The 21,065-nt window shown below is 41.2% G+C and overlaps 1 protein-coding gene and 1 pseudogene across 1 annotated transcript; both read left to right on the forward strand.

The window, feature by feature from the left end:
* Nucleotides 1-795: 795 nt before the first annotated feature.
* Nucleotides 796-1,888, forward strand: LOC129065449 (glyceraldehyde-3-phosphate dehydrogenase-like; annotated as a pseudogene).
* Nucleotides 1,889-4,971: 3,083 nt separating this feature from the next.
* CAVIN2 (caveolae associated protein 2) lies at nt 4,972-17,744 on the forward strand. Its single transcript, XM_054566709.1, has 2 exons — nt 4,972-5,638; nt 15,363-17,744. Exons 1-2 carry the CDS (start codon nt 5,156-5,158, stop codon nt 16,152-16,154), a joined length of 1,275 nt encoding a protein of 424 aa, XP_054422684.1. The 5' UTR covers nt 4,972-5,155; the 3' UTR covers nt 16,155-17,744.
* The last annotated feature ends 3,321 nt before the right edge of the window (nt 17,745-21,065 follow it).

A 21,065-nucleotide genomic window follows, 5' to 3' on the forward strand; every position in this document is an offset into this window, starting at 1 on the left:
GTAGGCAGCTAGTGATCAGATAGAGGATTCAGACTCTTAGCCATACCCTTGTGGTTAAAGCCCTCATGTTACCCGACTCCAGCACCACATCTGTATATCTATCTATGCCCAGTATTTGTCAGTCTGCCTAGTTCCAGTCAGGTGGGAGCTTTTAAAGGTTAGCAGATATATGTCACTCATCTTTGCATCCCCAGTGCTTAGCACTTATTTGCCACTCAACAAACATTACCTACTGAGAAACCCCTTGCTACATTTTATTGCTGCACTAATTCATCACTTCCACGTCAAAAGCCTCTGCAAGCCTCCTATCTGCCAGTGTATCAAGTCTAAATCCCTCTACCGAATTTCTAAATAAGATCATAATATATAATAAGTATATTTAATTTTTCAAAAATTTATTTTAAAAATTGCTGAATTTCATTCCTCTCAGGCAGAAATAGACCTTAACTTAGATCAACTAAATGGCAAGTGTGGCTGCTGAGTCACCTCAAATTCTAACCCATCAGCAGTGCTCTCTTTTATTGCCTTTGCTTTCTCCTAGTATAAACCTCTTGGCGCCCTTAAGTTTGTGTCATAATATATTCCTTAGTTTCAGACCAGCTTATACAGGTCAGGTTCCCATTTTATAGTTCCTCGTTGTTCCCATGGTTATAAAGTTGTGCAACAAAGCAAATGACATGACAACATGACTATTCACTAATGAATTGATAATTTATAAATATAATTTCTTAAGGATAGACTTCGAATGCATAAAAATGGTTATTCTGACAAGAGGTGAGGAGGAATGGGAGGAAAATGGCGAAGCTCTTTGCTCCTCCTCTTCCACAGGCAGCCACGTCTTCCTGTGCAGTGCTGGCCGCAGCCCTGAGACAGATAGTGAAGGTCAGAGTGAATGGATTTTTCTGTATTGGGTGCCTGGTCACCGAGGCTAAGCAAAGTGTTGCACCATCATGGTCACCATCAATAAATATTGTCACCATCAATGACCCCTTCATTGACCTCAACTACGTGTTCTACATGCTCCAGTATGATTCTATTCATGGCAAGTTGAAAGGCACAGTCAAGGCTGAGAACGGGAAGCTTGTCATCAACAGAAAGCCCATCTCCATCTTCCAGGAGCGAGATTCCATCACCATGAAATGGGGCGATGCTGGTGCTGAATATGTTGTGGAGCCCACTGGTGTCTTCAATACCTTGGAGAAGGCTGGGGTTCACATGAAGAGTGAAGCTCAGGGGGTCACCATCTCTGCCACTTCTGTGGATGTCCCCATGTTTGTGATGGGTGTGAACCATGCCAAGATGATAACTCCCTGAAGATTGTCAGCAATGCCTCCTGCACCACCAACTGCTTGGCCTCCCTGGCTAAGGGCATCCATGACAACTTTGGCATCATGGAGGGACTCATGACCACAGTCCACGCCATCACTGCCACCCAGAAGTCCGTGGATGGCCCCTCTGGGAAGCTGTGGCGTGATGGCCGAGGGGCCGCCCAGAACACCCTCCCTGCTTCTACTGGCACTGCCGAGGCTGTGGGCAAGGTCATCTCCGAGCTGAATGGGAAGCACGCTGGCATGGCCTTCCATGTCCCCACCCCCAATGTGTCAGTTATGGATCTGACCTGCCACCTGGCAAAAGCTACCAAATACAGTGACATCAAGAAGGTAGTGAAGCAGGCATCAGAGCGCCCCCTCAAGGGCATGCTGGGCTATAATGAAGACCAGGTGTCTCCTGCAAACTTAATGGTGACACCCACTCCTCCACCTTTGATGCTGGGGCTGGCATTGCCCTCAATGACCACTTTGTTAAGTTTACTTCCTGGTATGACAATGAATTTGACTATAGCAACAGGGTGGTGGACCTTAGGGTCCACATGGCCTCCAAGGAATAAGTGCCCCCTGGACCACCAGCCCCAAGGAGAAGAGAAGCCCTCAGCTGCTGGGGAGTCCTTGCCCCAAATCAGTCCCCCAACACAATGAGAATCTCCTGACCTCCGCATTTTCTACCCCAGACCCCCTGAAGAAGGGAGGCGCTTAAGGGAGCCCTACTTCGTCATGCACCATCAATAAAGTTCACTCTACCCAGAAGGGAAGGAGGGAGGGAGGGAGGGAGGGAGAGAGGGAGGGAAGGAAGGAAGGGAAGGAAGGAAGGAAGGAAGGAAGGAAGGAAGGAAGGAAGGAAGGAAGGAAGGAAGGAAGGAAGGAAGGAAGGAAGGAAGAAAATCGTGATTGAAAGGAACTTCAGCTTTGTCCATAATAGCATTTTGAAAGAAAAATGTATTTATGTTGAGGTAGATTATTTTCAAAGATGGCTACAACAATCTCCCCCATGCTGTTTTCCCGTTATCATGTGACTTGGCTGCTCCTCCCATGAAAATATGGGGTCTATGTTCTGTCCCCTTGAATCTGAGCTTGGTCTGTGACCTGCTTGAAACAACTGTATGTGGTGGAAATGACAAGAGGAGAGTTCCGACCTTACAAAATCCTGAAGCTTTTGCTTTCACTCCCTGGTCTCCCTGAGGCACAATGTAAAGAAGTTTGGCTTCCCTACCAGAGAGATCAGAAGGAGCATATCTGGAGGCTGAAAGACCAAGACAGATATCCCACATTCTAGTGGTGCCAACTGAAGAGCCAATCATGTGTTTAAGACCATCTTGGATTCCATTACAGCTGAGTGAGCACACCTGGCAGAGACGACCCATTCCAGCTGAGCCCTGCCTAGCCAATCACACAAACAGGAGTAAATAAAACTCACGATTGTTGTTGTTTTTCAGCCTCGGAGTTTCAGGCTGGTTTGTTACACAGCAATAGATGACTATTTATGAGACGCTACTTATGTTACTGAAAATTAATTTTTAAAAATAAGCCCACTTGCAAATCTTTCTTACTATTTAATAATTAGCCTGTGTCTTTTTCCTACATGGACCCCATGTCATTAAGGTCTCTACTCGTCTAAAGGATCATAAAATATCCAATGATGCAATGCAAAATCAGTGCAAATCACCATAAAATCGGGGCAAACTGATTAAAATTGCAAATCTTCCAAAATATGTAAAAAATCACATTACCTTCATCAAGTTGATGAAGGTAATGTTAGAAAAGCCCTTGAATCATGGGCAACTCCTCTGACAAATGAGAATCTGCAGCTGGAATAGTTAACATTTAAAGAAGAAAAAATCCACATAGATGATGGCACAATAACTGCTTCAAAAGGGAATGATGTGAATGTCAAAATTTAAGAAAGACTCTTGGGAAACTGATGAATCCTTCCAGTATTTTTGCAATAATGACCCTTTTTATGCTTTGCCCACAGAAGTCAAATGTAAAAGGATATTGTATCATGATACCATATAATTTTGTTAGAAAATTATGCTTCTCAGTCAGCACTTGATTCATCCTTTGTTCTAATATTTAACATATCATTGACCACCTAAAATGTGGTAAATGTAAGGTAAATTAATTTTAACAATTCTCTTACATTTTTAATGATAAATTTCCAAAAGTAAGAACACAAAAAGTGAAAAGATTCTTTCGCAAGAAGCAAAAAGTGAATCTTTTTACTTTTTGCGTTTCTACTTTTAAAATTTAAAAGATTCACTTTAAGTGGGTTTGGGGGGTTAACAATACCTAAGAAAATCACTGGTGGCCTCTGCAGATATCTTTAATTCACCTCCCTAACCAGCAGGTACACTCACTGAAGGCAGGGTCTTAGATCATGCTGTATTGGTATCTTCTGAATAGTTCATCATAGAACTGAATGGGTCATGGAAACTCATAAATTTGATAAATGTGACAACAAATGACCCACTGTTTGATTGGCTTACATGTAGATTTTGCCATTGAAGAATAGCACTTTTCCATCATCAACCCCTGATCCAATATGAGCTGGCATTTGTGCTTCTCAAAATTGTTCATAGAAGGCCTATTACAAACTTCCTGCTGAAAACACTTTCGAAGGCTGAATACATTTAAAACCAATTCAAGCATGTAAAGTCGTTTTAGGAAATAAGCCCCACATCCCAAGGGCTCAGCTTAGGAGGGCCACATTGGAGAACAGGTGTGCCACTTCACTGAACAGGAATTTGGAAATGTCAAACATTAGAAGCACTTCAGAAACTCCAACTCAACCTGCCTGACAGTCACAGCTCTGGGCACGTGTCAATAAATGCCTTGCAGAGATGGGCATCTGAGAAAAATCTCTCAGCAGGGATTAAAAATTAGTTAAAACAAGTAAGCATGATAATCGCTTAAAAAGACCAGACTTTATTTATTTACTGGGGGAGGTGGGGTTTCCTCCTTCAATTTCACTTCTCAAAAAGAAGTATGTATTTTTTTAAAGTGGTCATTCAAAAATTTTCCATCTATTACATGATAACAGTCCAAAACAATGTTACATGTTTTAACATCCCTGAAGTTCAGTTTCTTTGGGCTTATCTTGCATCCCCAATTCCAAGGGTAATAAGAAGAGCCGGGCAGTTCTCTTTGTCAGTATCAGGCTTACTTCCATTCCTTCAGAAATTAAAAACTAACAATACAAGCTTCCCTTCAAGTACCCTTTAAACTCGGCCCCTCCTCATAGGACACCAGGCTGTTCTGCAGCTCATCAGTCAGTTCTAGGGCAAATGCAAACAATACTTTCTATTAGAATAACTTGTATTCAGGAGTGGGGGGGTGGGTAGAGAAATGGGTGTTTTGTTGCATCTGTAGCATAGCAGCCAGAAAAGTTTACAGGCTTTAGCCAATTGGAGGCTGTGGAACTGGGCCAAGTTAGCATGTTTTTCTCCGCCCCTAGATGAAATCATGATTGAAATATGGCATTGAACTTATTTTTAAAAGGGAAGAGGAGTAGGAAAGAAAAGCTAAACCTGCAGGAAAGTGCTCTGTGCCGAGGAGGACGCGGTCAGGAAGTGTGTGCATACTTCTGAACCCTGAGTGGTTCCCAGTTCTGTAACCTTCGCCTCCCACTGGGTGGAGTAGGGCTTTTAAAAGCAGCTGGAATGCAGTTCCCCAGATCAGTGTAGCCAGTTGTTGCCTGTCTGAACCCCTGCCAGTCCTGGAGAGCGGTGCTCTGAGCTCAAACCAGCCCGCCTTGCTCTGCACTCCTCGACCCCGTCCTTATCACCGGAGCAAGAAGAGCACACGTTCCCACCTGTGCAGCCATGGAGGAGGACGCTGCCCAAGCCGAAAAGGCCCAGCACCCGAATTCTGACCTGCGGCAGGAGAAGCCGACCAGCCCCAGCCCGGTGCCCTCCTCCACGCCCAGCCCCAGTGTGAACCTGGGGAGCACGGAGGAGTCCATCCGAGACAACTCGCAGGTGAACGCCGTCACAGTGCTCACACTCCTGGACAAGCTGGTGAAGATGATGGATGCAGTGCAGGAGAACCAGCACAAAATGGAGCAGCGACAGATCAACCTGGAGGGCTCCGTGAAGGGCATCCAGAACGATCTCACCAAGCTCTCCAAGTACCAGGCCTCCACCAGTAACACGGTGAGCAAGCTGCTGGACAAGTCCCGCAAGGTCAGCGCTCACACGCGGGCCGTCAAGGAGCGCCTGGACAGCCAGTGCGCGCAGGTGAAGCGGCTGGAGAGCAACCACGCCCAGCTCCTCAGGCGCAACCATTTCAAAGTGCTCATCTTCCAGGTCAGTGACCCCTGCTCCTCCCACCCAGCTGGGACTCTGCAACGTTCGTGATCTCAGTTGACCTGGCTCTCACAACCATTTGTTCGTCTGTCCTGCCTGTCAGGGATAAAACACGCAGACATTGTCCCTGTCAGCTTTCAGCAGGCAAATGTGAAGTCTGCACACACGGGTGGGAATTTCTCAGGTCACTGTAGCCTAAACTCAAGGCCTATGTCCTAGAGGTTAGTAGGCCTGGCTCATTTGTCAGGGAGCACCTGGATGTACCCAGCCCAGGTTGGGAAGGTGAGCAGGTGCACACACCCTAGTCAAATTCATTTGTCTCTGTGCTTTATGAACGTGGGGCTCTTACTGCAGCTGTTAGCTGGACAGGACAAATTAATTCAGTGGCTGTTTATTAATTCTTTGTGCAGATGAGGTAATCATGTGAGGTTTTTGTTGGTTTCTTGTTTTCTAAATCAAAAAGTTAAACTCACAGCCGTTTTAAGTATCCCTTTGTCCAAAGATTACCAATGTTTTGGGGATGAACTAAGTATTGAAGGCTAATTCCATTAGAGTTGAACTAGCCTCTTCCTTTTAAGACTCTTTCGGCCAAAGCAATCTTGTTGAGGTCTTTTCTAGCAAGTGATGCATTAAAAATATAGAGCATAACTCTTTACGAACACACCAGATATGCTTCTCATTGCTCAGAGACCACACCTGCAAAGTAAAATAAAAGCAGTGTTATCAGTTATAGCTACAAAGGCTGGTCTTGAATATTTTCTGCTTCAGATGGTTACCTTAGAATAAAAAGGCCACTTAATTTCTTTTTAATGCATCAATGATGCAATTAATGTACCAAGAGGCTATCTGGGGACAGGGAGATTGCGTGGGGCTGTTGTTCTGCCAAGCGGTGGGCATTTGTGAATCCAAGGGCAGCCCTGCCTAATGCTGGAAGCCCTTCCGCCTCATGGAACGCCGCCAGCACAGAGCCCAGGAAGCAATTGCCGTCCGTCCCTGCCCCAGGGCTGTCTTGCTGTGACCATGTGAATAGGAGAGGATTTCAGAGCCATGGAGGGGAGAGGCTATAACCAACTGTTTGATTGTGAAAGGCACACAAGAAGAGCCTTCATTTCCCAAGAGAGATTTAGAAATTGGGATTTAAACCAAGGGAGCCTTCTTTCTCTAAATGAATCTGCTCAGCCAAGTTAGAACCTAAGCCTCCTTCCCCCGTAAAAGGAAAGACTCATCTGGCTGCTTTTTTGTCCTCCCCAAATTGCACTTGACTGCTGTAAAGCTTTAGGCAGCTGATGTCCTCCTATACCTTGCAGGCTTTTTGCAGCCCAGAAAATTTTTAGCTTTTAATGCAAATGGAGTAGCTTTTCATGTACCAGATGAACTGAAGAGATACGGTAACTATGCTTTTCCTAAGCCATATAAGATCCTTACTTTATTAGCCTAAAAGATATTAGAAATCTTAGCTCTCAAGGCATTTCTAAATTAAATACTGATCTCCAAACAAAACTAAACATGTACAGACCTGTTTAAATCTGTCATCAAAGGAAATTTCCCTTCTTCCAGTGTGCATCAAAGAGATTATCCCTGTCCTAGTCCTCAGTTAAGGAGGAAAAAAAAAAAACATACCAAGTATTTATCTAGTAGAGGAAAATCGCAATTTGTCTGGATCAGTTTATGTTTTGATTTGCTACATGTGTCCTGTAGATGTCGAGGGGGTGGATGGAGAAGATATGTGACGAAAAATGCAAAAGAATTATAAATCTGACATTTAAAAAAAGAATTGCTGGGGCACTTAAGACACACACTGCGCCTGGAGTCCTGCCATGGTCTCCAGTTCTGTCATGTTGGATTGACAGGTATGAAATTGCAGCCAGAAATGGAAGAAATTCTCCGGCTCAGTGAAAGAAAGGTGAAACGGGTGCCCAAGACCAAGGTGGAAAGGAAGCTAAGAGAAGCCAAGGCAATGCATTTAGGCTCCCTTCTGGGCCTCTTAGCAGCCAGCCCCCAAGCACACTTATTTTTTAAAAGAGCAGTTTAGGAGGCAAGGAATTGGACCTTTCTGAAGCTATGTAAGATCCTTTGTTAGCCTAAAGGATTTTAGAAATCTCAACTCTCATGGCGCTACATGATGGTTATTTTGAAGAAACAGATGCAAGTGCAGTTCCTCAGTGGAAAGGTTGCTCTTTCTCTTGATCTTGTTAAAGTGAGGGTTTATAGGGTAGTAATTATGCCAGTGGATAAAATAATAACTTGTGTTAGAGAGTGGTTTAGTATAGGAGTTGTGAAGATACATTTTGTCATCAGACCCTGGTTCAAATCCTAATTTCACCACTTGCCAACGGTGTGCACATTTTATAGCTTCTCCAAGCTTCTTTTTCCTCATCTGTACGCTGAGAGTATTAAAAAGAACAAAAAACTTTTATGCTCTTAATAAGCCCTGATTACTTTACTAAACATTTTTATGTGCAATATCTCATTTTCCCCCAATTTACAGATGAGGATGTGGAGATGTTTATATCTTGTCTAAAGTTATTTAGTAAGCAAGAGATGAAGCTGTGGTTTCAACTCACATTTAATTGATTCCAAAGAGCAAGTTCTTAAAACAGTTATGCTTCCTCCCTCATAGCTCTCTCCTAGGGTGAGGAATATTGTATTTTGCTGTGTGTAATCCATGTTTTTGTGCCTTATACATGGGATTATTATACCCATTCATATACCCATTGTAGGTAACCATTATACCCATGTATAATGTGCATCCCTATTTTGCCCTCAAAAATTAGGGCAAAAAAAGTACTCATTATAATGGCAAAATACAGTAAGTGAAATAACATATTTAAAATGGTTAGTGATTGGCATGGTGTAAGAACTCAAGGAATAGAAAGAAACTCTCCCTGGGTGGATTTGAAATGTTTTGCAGAGAGAGGAGGCTACACTTTTGCTTAGTTAGATATATGCCTTTTGAGTCAAAATGGACCCCACCCTCCCCAAGATCTTAAAACCGCTATGTTTATGATTTTTCATTTGGGACTTATTAAAACTTACACACACACACACACACCCACACACACTTACACACCCCCACTCCCTACCATATATTGTATGACAAGTACCATGTTGAAGTCAGTATTATGTCACCACCAATCCATGAAAGCAAAAGACACCACCCAAAGAGCCTTCCCTAAATAGACCCTTTTGGTAGCAGTACCGTCTTTACAGCGTAGCAGAGAGTTGATGTTCCTAGGCCTTCAGAGACTGAGAAGGGCAGATAATGTACCACATCTTTAAGTCATGTTTGTCACTTTCAGTCCACTTAAACATTAGGCTAGTATTTTCCCATACTCAATCTGCTGGTTTTCTAGCCTAAGACAAAGAAGTTAATGTGAAAATAAAAGGAGTGAGGAAAGAAAATCCGTCACCCAAATTGAGCATATTTAGTACTGTAGTGTTTAGAAGATTGTTTCTAATTTGTTAGGTCCTGTTATATCCTCCAAAATCTATAGGCACTAGATGGTTGGTTAGTTGGTTGGTTGAATCTAGATACTTTCATATTTGCATCTTCTAAAATTCCAAACTTTGTTCTTTATCCTGTTTAAATCATGACATTTATTTATTTAAATCTGCTGAATTTACATTGTTGTAGCTGTTAAGCCTCTCATACCTTAGCAATTACTTCAAATTATAACCAGTAGTACCTAAACCTGGAGAAAATTCTTTCCACCTTAAGCGATAAACTAAATTGTCAAATCCTTGTTAAACTTAGCAGCTTTCCTTTCTCCATTTTTTTATAATAACTTAAGATCAATGTTCAAATTTAAAATACTGTGACAGGAGCCCAGTGTAAATGAAATAGATTCAGAGGGGTTACTGATCCAAAAGCAAATGCTAAAGAGTAATAAGGCTAATTCTTTACCCGTAAGGATGGCTATTTTTACTAAAAATAGAATTTGTATGGAAAGCCAGTGAATTTACAGTTAAGAGGAACTTTTCTCTGTTGATTGAAGAGACTAGAATTTCATAGGTAACTGGCCCTGCCTGAGGGTGTGATGCCCTTATATTCTCTTAAGGTTCTAGTAATGATTGTTTGAAAAAGCAGTTTGAGAATGATTTCAAATCCAGAAAAGAAAATGAGAGTACTCATGGACAGCTTACACTTCCATCCATATAAAATTGTGAAATTGGGTGAAAAGAGTAGAGGTTAGATATTTGCTGTGGATACACTCATGGAGAATCAAGTCTTTAAATGTGTTCAAATATTCATCTTTTGGGTTCCTTCTATGAGATTGGAATTTTAGGAAGGTGCTAAAAGGGTAACATCTTCAGATTATTTTTTAAAATTGATTTTTTTAAAAAGACTGTACTTTCTCTATCCAAAGCCACTGCTCTGAAAACTGCTAAATTAATTCATACTACAAGAAATGAAGACATAGATAATAATAATTAAAAAAACCTTAATATGACAATTCACAATGTTTATATCACATTGATTAATGTTCCCATAATGGGTTATTGGTTTCAATATGCTGTTTATCCAGTGCCCTTCAGTTTATGAGATAAACAAAATACTAGTTCTTATTGTTATTATTTACACTTATTGAATGTCAGCATTCCCTCAGGCACTTTAAGTGAAGGTTATTGTTGGTGTTCCTTCAAAAGAATCATTCCTTTCCTCTCATATATTAAAAACCTAAACTCTCAGATGGAGCCTTTCTAAGTAAATGTTACCCCTTCTGTTGTTTTGTAATCTATATTTGTTTGACTTGAATGAAAAGTGTTCTCAAATGCAGCTCAGTACTCATAGTTTTGATTCTTGCATAAAACAAAACATGTTTGGTATTAGTATGCTATGGGATTGCTTCTGTAATTTGTTAACTATGTTTCATGGTATTTAGGTTAATATCACAGAATCAAATATTTTAGAGCTGGAAAGCACCTTAATAATCATTTAGTTTAACCTTATTTTTTATATGAGAGAAGAAGAGGCCTTGAGAAACAAAGTGACTAGCAAGGTTTCATTTTATTAACAATAGAAATTATGGAGTTGAATTGTGAAATGAGTAAAAACAAATACTATAATCCCACTAGGGCAAAGTTCATGTTTACTGGATTTTCTATATCAGCTTTTAAATAATTCAGTGTGATTTTGTTTTGTGAGGTTTTTTCCTTTCTTTTTTTTTTTTTTTTTTTTTTTTGGTGTATAACAAAGAACACCTAACCAGTGTGATCTTAAAAAAGAATTGAACCCTTGATAACACTGAAAAATAATGAAACTTTTAAATCCTCCAGAATGTGAAAGACTGCTCAGGGATTATAACTAATGCATTTTATTCTTATGACTTGCTGATTCCACCGACAGCTGCCTTAGGGGTGCCGTTCTAATCAATGGCTTTATCCACTTGGCAATCTATACCTCAGAAACACAAATCGGAGAAAGCCATCAATGTGTAAAAGAGACCCATAAATCAGAATGTCAGGTGGGCATAGTTCCATTTTAATAACTAGTATTTAGAGATTATTGGATAAAACATTTCATGAACATAAATTTATGGTCCTCATTCCCCTCCAAGAGGCCACCACATCCCTGTGGGAATATGACAGCTTTTGTTATTTTCTTCTAACAACAGGGGTAATAAGTTAGTGACAGGAGAGCAAACTGCTGGCTTGTCCCTCCTTATTCAAGCATTAGATGAGTTACTGTGGGCTAGACTAGTCTCCTTCTCTCTTAAAGAGCACGTATCTGAATATATGTGCAAACATTGGCTTCCAAGAGCTCCAACCCAAAAAGCACCCAGTATGTTGGCAAGTTTCTGTGTGTGTGTGTGTGTCTGTGTGTGTGTGTACACGCGCACACACACACACACACATACACACACACACACACAATACAATTGGAATTATTAGTTCAGTAGCATTAACATAACAGCAAACAAGCTAACATGGAAGGGGAAATGCCACTTCTCAAGAGTTTTTCCTATTCTTTTTCTCTTGCAAGTGTGTCATTCATATATGTTTGAAGAGTTCTGTTTAATTCTCCCTTCCTCTGAAAAATTCCTAAGGGACCTTGTGAAAGGTCAGAGCCAGGAGCAGCTGCATCAGTGGTGCCTGGGTATCTTTTTGAAAATAAATCTGTAGGGCAAATAGTCAGCTGCTGCTGGGGGCTTCTGCTGGGTAAAACTACCCCAGAAAACCGTGCAACCCACAAGGGATTATTAAAGCCATGGTAAGGAGTCGCCACCCCTAGTAGATACATGAGTGACATAAGTAAGCAGTGACAGAATTGAAGATGTGTATTTCATCCTTCCCCTTGGAAAAAGACAACAATCTTGGAATCTTCAGAGAAAGCAGATCAAAAACATTATGACAGGAGGCAGAAGTGTAACCTCACCTATAGGTAGGGGAGCTATCGAGCGTGCAGGTAGGGGAAAGTGTGTGTGCAGGTGAGCCTGGGCACCTGGGGAACTGTGCAATTACAGAGGATCCAGTCGAAGTTCAAGTTGAATTTCCAACCTCCTAACAGTCACTTCATAGTTGAATGTCATGCATACATTTTACTAAAGAGATTTTGAAGAGTGTCAGTATTTTTCTGCTTCTAAACAAGCATTATGGAGAGAGAAGACCTACATGTGCTTGGACATTACAAATTCCTGCATTAGAAAGGATGGGCTCACCTTCAGAGTGGATGCCACAGAAGTCACAAAATAAACACTATCCAGTAGACAGAGCAGAAAATGCTGCTTGAGTAATTAAAATGACAGCAGATGCATAGCAGTTAGCCAAGAAGACCTATCTCACTTGTTTCCAGTTGCATAAAGATATATCCAGATCATTCTGGATTATGTCTGTTCCTGCTGGGTTTATTTACATAGTTGGCATCAAAGAGCACTTGTATAAATTTCCCTGGCATTGTACTAAAGAGTTCAGTTGGATTTCCCACTATCCCTTAACTGCCCTCATATATGCAGTGTGTATATACCACAGATCACAGCTTACTCACACGACCACGCACTTACCACAAAACGTCCTCAAAGGATACATAATAAGAGAGATAGGAATCTAAGACTCAACAGTGACCATGCTTTTTTTAGTAATAAAATTTACACTGAAGAAAAAACTGTAAAATTATTAGTTTAATTATTTTAGAAGTAAAGTTAATAAGTCTACCTTTTGTTGATGTTGAAGAAAATAAAGTTATCAGGGTAATCCTTTGATTACCCTGAGAGATTATACTATGCAAATGCACATCTCTTGTAACCAAGACTTTTTCAGTTTCCCACCTGAATTTCTGCCCTTTTCATGGAGGACTTTTAGTAACACTTCACTGAGCTCTGGGTTTCTTCCTTCCCTATAAGCAACTTCTCTCAAACCACTCCAACCCTCTTGTCAAACCCGACAAGTAATTTTCCTTCTGGGTTATCAAAGCCCTAGCTATTTCTGCAGTGTGCCCTTCCTACCGCCACACTCACCCTCTGAGAATTAAATCCCTCCTTAGAAATGGAAACCATTGCACTCCTGATACCTTAGGTTCTGCTCCTTCCCAGGCGGCAGCAACAGTCAGCAAACTTCCTTGTAGACACAGAGCCAGGCCCACTCTTTTGCAGTCTTCAAGCCTGACCAATGGGGGTCAGTCTCCACTCAGCTCCCTTCAGGGCTGTCTTAGAAAGCCACCTTACCCCACACACTCATTCCACAAATAGCTATTGAGCTCCCAGGAGCTATTCTAGTCACTGGGGCGTAACAATGAACAAGAAACAAAAATTCCACCTTCATGGGGAGTATATGCCAATGAAACAGAGGCGAGCTGAGACTTGAAACATGGGAGCATTGTGCTCTGTGAAAGTCATGTCATCAATGACTTGTGGGAATGCCATCCCCCTTTAAATTTTTAGCTTTGTTTTGTATACAGCATTCCTCATAATTTTTGGCATTCATAACGGGAGGGTGTGGAGAGAGCTTTGGAAAATGTAATCTGTGATTTCTTCAGTCTACCCAAGGATTCTGTTTAACCAGGTGTTCTGCTTTTTACCTCTACCCAAGACTTTATCCTTTGTTTCTAACTGGTTTATTGAAGGGCTCTGGTAAGAGTACATATGTGTGTGTAAGGGGGAGACACAGGACTGTACTTTTTCAGAGAGTATTACAGTTACATCATTCAGTGGTAATAAGGAGAGGGATTTTTAAATTTCTCCATATCAAAACTTTATTCATTTAGTCTTTGTAGCAAAAAGTTTAAAAAATATACAGGCTCACTCTCAGAGCATGTTTTCCACGTATAACCCCAATTTTTCCATCAATTAAAATTGCAAAATGAGAAGGGAATTCTTACCATTCACATGAACTGTCCATGAAATTTAGATCCCAGATAGACTTTTACATTCACTAAATCTAGTTATTTTTCAAACTGGAAGTTTACTGGGCAGTCCACAATATAATCAGGTAACATCACAGCTGTGGTTGAAGGCCAGGTGTGGTATGAGCTCTGGAGCCCCGCCCGCCTTGGCCTTCTTGCAGAACGCCTCGTGTCAGTGGGAGTTCTGTTTGAGAGGGGCTAATCTAGGTCCTGTCCTCTTGTTCTTGTCTGGAGGAACCTGAGACCCAAGGAGATTCAGGTTTTTGCTGAAAGTCACACAGCCTTTGAGCAGTACGGCAAGGACCAGGACTCGAGCTTCCTGTCACATGTCCTTTCTACTGTGACGTTTCTTTCCACGGCAGTGTGAAAGCACCTTGCAGGCTGGCTCTCATTTTCCCATATTCCAAGAAAAATACGAAAAGCAAAGGGCTTTTTGTGCTGCATGATCCAAGTCTGTCTAAATTCAAATCTCCCCCCTTAGCAACACTGGAGAACCGTTTCCCTTGCATTCTGAGACATGGCAAGGGGCAGATCTTTGCCTGTGTGCCTAAATGCTGGGGAAAGAGGTGTGTGGGGAATAGTGAGTCGCAGGAGATCCTCGAGTTCTCTCCTCACTCCTAACTGTAGGTGGGGGCTGAATTAGTCTTGCCCCAGGAAGTCCTGTTTAACAAGAGAGACTTAATAAGCAGCACTTGGCCTCACACTTCTCCTTTACTACTCTAAAAATGGTAACTCCAGTATGCCACCTCCCCTTATTAATGCCCACAAAGGATACACTAAACCACAAGGCTTTGTGCGTAGGTCCCCAGTAAGGCTGGCCCCTGCTTCTCTTACTCTAAAATTATACCTTCAGAAAAATTAGTGTGTACTTTTGAACAGATACCAAGGTTGACCGTATCTTTAGGTCTGACTTCTGGTTGGGGAGGAAACCTGATCAAGGCTTTATATGGTATCTGACACTTGAGGACTTCCTGGTGTGCTCCCCTGCCCCCATCTCTTATCTTCCACCCTGACCTCCAGGCCCTTTGTCAGTGGGATATTGGCTGGAACGGAGCCGGGTGGGAGAAAGGTTCACAGTAACTTACTTTAGCCCCTTTATCTAGGCAGCTTCCTGGTCTATCTGAGCCACAGCCCACTTCCCCCTCTGCAAGTCACTGATAGAGCCCTTGCCAGAAACCCTCATAATCTTCTCCACAGGGAGCCTTTGGCCTTATCTAGCCTAGGGGGAAAGCCGTGACCAATTTAGAATTAACTCTTCAGGTTCTCGAAAACTGAGGCCACAAACATTTGGTTACTATCAAGCCCAAATACATACAATGATTACAGCAGTTCAGGAATTTGTGAAGTGTGTTATTAACATGAACTCTACCTTGTCCATCCCTTCAGGAAGAAAATGAGATCCCTGCCAGTGTGTTTGTGAAAGAGCCCGTTTCCAGCCCAGCGGAAGGGAAGGAGGAACTTGCTGATGAAAACAAGCCTCTGGAGGAAACCTTGCACACAGTGGACCTCTCATCGGATGATGATTTGCCCCATGATGGGGAGGCCCTGGAAGACAGTGCAGAGGAAGCTATGGAAGAAAGTAGAGCAGAGAAAATTAAAAGATCCGGCCTCCGGAAAGTGGATAGCCTCAAGAAAGCCTTTTCTCGCCAGAACATAGAGAAAAAGATGAACCAGCTGGGGACAAAAATTGTATCTGTAGAGAGGAGAGAGAAGATTAAGAAATCTCTCATTTCCAATCACCAGAAAATATCCTCAGGGAAAAGCTCCCCCTTCAAGGTCTCTCCCCTCACTTTTGGTCGAAAGAAAGTCCGAGACGGGGAAAACGCTGCAGAAAATGAAACCAAGTCAGAAGACATGCCTAGCAATGACCAGGTGCCGAATGACCACGAGGATAGCTCATTCGCAGAAGGCCTTTCCCAAGCATCCCTCACCAATGTCCTGGTGGAAGGGAAGGGGGCCGAGGGGGATGCTGGGAGGGCAGCCTCGAGGGGGAGTAACTCTGGCATGGACAGCAACGTGGACTTGACTATTGTGGAAGACGAAGAGGAGTCAGTGGCCCTGCACCAGGCACGGCAGGCGCGCTATGAGGGAGGCTACGCGCTAACCTCCAGAGGGGCAGAGCTGTCAGACGAGGAGCCATCGCAGCCACCTGTGCTCCAGGTGGACCAGACAGCCTAAATGGCACAGCCCTCTGGGCCCAGCCTGTGACTTCAGTTAGGTGGCACACCAGCACCTAGCACAAACTGCTGCCCATCTCCGGCACTACCCATCACTGCTGCGTCATTGTCCGGGCAGTAATCCTTTACGGTCAGCAGCCGCACACCTGTAACCGAGGTTTACTATGAAGGCTGCCTGTCAAGGGCTCCACTTCTAATTTGCTCTTAGGTTCTATTTCTGTAGAATTTTCCCAAGACTGCTCAGAAAAAAAATGGAGCAGTTGAAAAACACGGCTCAGTGTGGCTCAATCAGAAAAACCAGAGGCTATTTGAGATACTAGTCATGAAATATGATTAATTTTTTGTCATTCCATAAAGCTTGCTGAATATTGTACCAGTAATATATTGAAATTCCACAGAACTCTGTGAATCTAACTGTTATTTTTCAAGTGTGTGATATTCAATATACATGTGTATTTAAGCTAAAGGTGTAACTGCTTTCTATTTTAAAAAGAAAACACTTTAAAAAGGTAGATAAGAAAGTTCACTTAGTAGAAACCATTGTTTTATTGAAAATGAAGTAAAAGTTGAAAGATTATAATTTTTAGCTAATGAAGTAAGATATGTAGAAAATATAGACTATTAGAAAAAGAAAACTAAGAAAGAGATGTGGGAAAATAAGAGAAACAGGAAAGAAAGAATGCCAAAGAAAATGAAGACAGAGAAAAAATATATGCTTAAAAGTAGAATATTTACAATATTAGTTCAAGTATATCACTTTTTAGAAAAATACTGAAGTTCAGATGTCCTGGAATAATATTATATTTTCACAATAATTTTATATTCTAACACTTTCAAATAATATAAAAACATTTTACTTTGTTAAAGCTTCACTTTTTCTTAAAAAATAAAAGGCATTACAAATACTTAGGAAGCGCAAAAGGACGTTGTCTCTTTAACATTGGAATGAACATAAATCTTTAAAATTAATACATACTGCCTTTTCTAGGACTTTGGATCATACTATTCTTTAATATATTTTTCAAATTTGAAATAACTTTTACATTCCAAATATAATGTTGGTTTAAAAGATATTAAAATCAAAGATTTTGGAAGGGAAGCCTTCTGTTTTTCTTTTTTTTATACATAATGGTAATTTCAGTCCAGGTCATATTTATATGTTAACTTCACATAATTTTAACATGTTTCTTATTAAAACATGCTAGTATTTATATATATGTGCACATATATTTAGAGAGGGTAATTTTTACTACTGCATAACATACTAAAATATTGCTTTATTTTTAATTACAGAATACATATGTTTGGAAAAAACTATCAAACTATACTTTAAAGACAGGTAGCAGAGAGCAAATTCTTACCTTTAGTTTTTACCTCTCACTATAAGTAACCTTATTAATATAGCTAATCCAAGACAGTATTAGCAAACTGCTTTGTCTTATAAAAGAGAGAAGTTTAACAAATATGTTAATGGCATAACCTATTCAGCTATGTCCTTATTTTGCAATAATGTATCCCAAATATTAGATCACTGAACTAACAATGGCTGTGTTAAAAAAGACTAAATAAACCAAAAATAAAAAGTATATAAGAGTGTCACTTTTTTGGCAGAACAACTTTAGAAAAAGCAGAAAGAACTGATTTGTAAATTCTCCTCAAAATGTAGCTGTAATGGTAATTCTTTCAGTCTTGATTTCCCTTATTAACTCTGCTTTCTCTTTTCCCTGACCTCATTTAGAAATCTAAGTCTCATTCTTCAAGTTTAACTTTCTTGACATCACCTTGCCAGCTCTGGAAAGCATCTGGATTTATTGCTGCTGCTTGATGAATTTGATGTACCCATCTGCAATTGTACAGTTTGGTGCCAGACCTTATAATACCTTAGGTAGCCCTGTAAACATGAATGTATCGAACTGTACATTCAGTGGATTCACACAGATAAACCTTTGTCATACATTTGGTAGAAGACTTAATTTCACTCATGGCCCTAAGCATGCCTGTTTAACTTTTACAAAGTTGTTATTACTTCTTGCTGCCATGGAATTGGAGGGTCCAAGGCTAATGTAATGTATATGTTTCTTTTTCAAAAATGCTTACGTTGTGTAGTGAAAAACTACACTCAGGGATCTTTATAGGTTTTACTGACATGTATTTATTCTATGTTCCACACCTGAAGCATTAAAATCCTAAGCCATAAACAGAGAATTAGGCCAGGTAATTGGTGGAAAGCACATACTGTCGGGATTACAGAGAGGAGCAGTCGTGAAAATGGAAGCCATTTGTTCTGTGTTGTTGTTGAATTATTTGCATTCTGGTGAGAGGCTGCAAAGTCCCCACATTAGCTGTGTCTTCTCCCCACCCATCCAATAACCTGTTTCTAATTTTATGTGCCTGGAGCTCAAGGACTGGATTAGTTTTCCCCCAAAGATTGGTTATACATTAATAAGCACTGAGATCCATATCTTAGAAATATAATTCAGGAGTAAGAAGCTTCTATTACATGTATCACACATCTCACAGAAATACAGTAAAGATGTCACTTTTCTACAAGATTTTATTTTTAAAATATATAGGCATAAATATTTCAACAGGAATATTTTCCTCTTTCCACTTAGGAATCTAGTTTATGGCTGAATTTCTTTATATATGTGAAAATAAAACACCCACACTAAGGCCAGCTCTGCACAAAGTAAAGATTTTTCACATTTATTGCATGATGAAAGTCCAAAATGTTTCTGCTTTTGGCACTGTTCAACCAAAAGATCAAGGTTTGAACCTCATGCATTTCAGTCCACTATCAGGAAACTAGAAGCTCCTTTGACATAGCCAAGCTGCTGGTGTTAGTAAAGGTTATCCTGAAAGTCATTTCCTACATTAAGACACTAATGCCCAAGCTCAGTTAATTCTTGCTGGAAAGTTTGTTTACTGCCCTAGAGCCCAAGTCTAAGTGATTTTATATTGGAGATTGAGAGTATGAGGAATTGAGGGATAGGCAGCAATCACTATGAACAGTTCCATAGCAACCACCAGCCTTTTCCTAAACACCAAGGCTCTGACACTGCAAAGCAAGTTTCAGATGAAATTGGCATTGTGACCTTTGTATGCTGCTTGATCTCGTTCTTGAGATAAAGACTTCTGTAGCCAGGAACTCATTCCTAAAGGCAACAGGCAGTAATTCCCTTATTAAAGACACATTCTTCTTGTTTTTGTTTTAACCAGTGCACTGTCCTGAAGTATTTGAAACACTGAAATTATTTTTAATTCTCCACTCAAACTTCCCAATTATGAAGCCACACCTTTGGCAAAACAGCTTGATATTCATACATTTAGACTTTCCACTGTAAAATCAAGTCAATGAATATTTATTGAGCAATGTGATAACTTGCGCCTCCCATTTGCTAAAATTCTTAGTGCCCAAAGCAGTGAGGCACAAACATGGGAGAGAGGGAATCACTATTTTTGATAGTTTATGTTATAACCAGGCTGGGATCTCCAGTGGTCAGGTACTAGGTCCCTACTACATGCTAGACAAAAGTACTGACGTAATGAAACAAATCCTATTAAGAAGGTGCTATTTTCACACCCGAGACTTTGGAAGCTAATTTACTCCAACTAGTGAGATGGAGGAGGGAGGACACTCCAAAGTTCTTAACCAGTCTAAGTTCTCACTCATCATGTTATAATTTAACTCTTTTTCCTTTAAAGGTCACAGAGTTAAAAGACTTGCCCAGCTACTGAGGGTCAGAGTCAATGCTCAACCCCTGTCTGAAATCCATGCTCCTGCCAAAACAGACTCTTAATCATATCACCCAATTGTGTTTAGTGATGAATCACTTTATAAGCTCATAGATGGTACTGTATTAATTTCATTTTATTGCCCCTTATACAGCAAGCATCACATACAGCTACACTTCGCAAATAATTTTGACGATTGTCATAACAATGCTAAGAAAAAGCACCTCATGGTTCTTGGGGAGCCACAGAGAGACTATTACTCAGGTTTGCTGAGGCCACGGAGGGGCTCCGAGGTAAGTTCCTTGGCACCATCCACTGTCAGTAACTGCAGGTTTCACTTTGAGGAGTGGTTTAATAAGGCCGAGTCGTCAACAGAGATAGATACTGGGGTCAGCTAATTCAAAGATGGCACAAGAAGTCTGCCTCAAACTCTTTAAGTTAAAGGAGTCACATCCCTGTGTCATGCTAGAAAAATCACTGTATCCTTCCTGGACACATCCTCTCATAGGCTGAAAAAAATGAACAAAAGGCAAATCAACATGGGCGTGGGCAAGAAGAGTATTGAGGTTCAGAAAGTAGGGTGAACCTTGAGGATAGGGAGACCTTGCCTCCGATTATAATTCCTACAAAGTTGTCCAACTATCTTCTCAAGGGACAGGGGAGCTAAGTCAACCAAATGCTGGCGTCTGCATTTCTGTGGTCAAGCAACCAAAGAAGACCCTTTGGCCAACCTCTTTCGTCAGGATGTACACTGCAGGCAGGCCTCTCCCAAAGGCTTTGGCAGCCGTGGTCATAATCAAATGCCTAAAGGTGCTCAGTCGCAATGAGGAACATGGTTCGAGGAGGTGGCAGCAGTTGTGCCAAAGCTGCTGCATGTGGGCCGTGTCCTGTCTGATGGTGCAATCTTATCATTCATGTTGCCATGTCAGAAATCAGGCCCAGTGTTGCCAAATTTCAGCTTCTTTTAAGAAGGGCCAACATTGAGATTTCTTTTTACATGAAATCCTCCTTGCTTTTAATTTTTGGCAACTAGCCCAAATCATTTTAAATGCTATGCAAGCCAGTCTGCTCTCAGTGATAGCCCTGACACAGCCCATGGCTTCTGACTCCTGGTCTTTAGACATGAAATCTCTTGGTTCTCCTTCCCCACCCTGAGGCACAGATGCGAGACTAGAGG

Source organism: Pteronotus mesoamericanus, unplaced genomic scaffold, assembly GCF_021234165.1.
Source record: "Pteronotus mesoamericanus isolate MK-2021 breed Mesoamerican mustached bat unplaced genomic scaffold, CSHL_Meso_final contig_179, whole genome shotgun sequence".
NCBI lineage: Eukaryota > Metazoa > Chordata > Mammalia > Chiroptera > Mormoopidae > Pteronotus > Pteronotus mesoamericanus.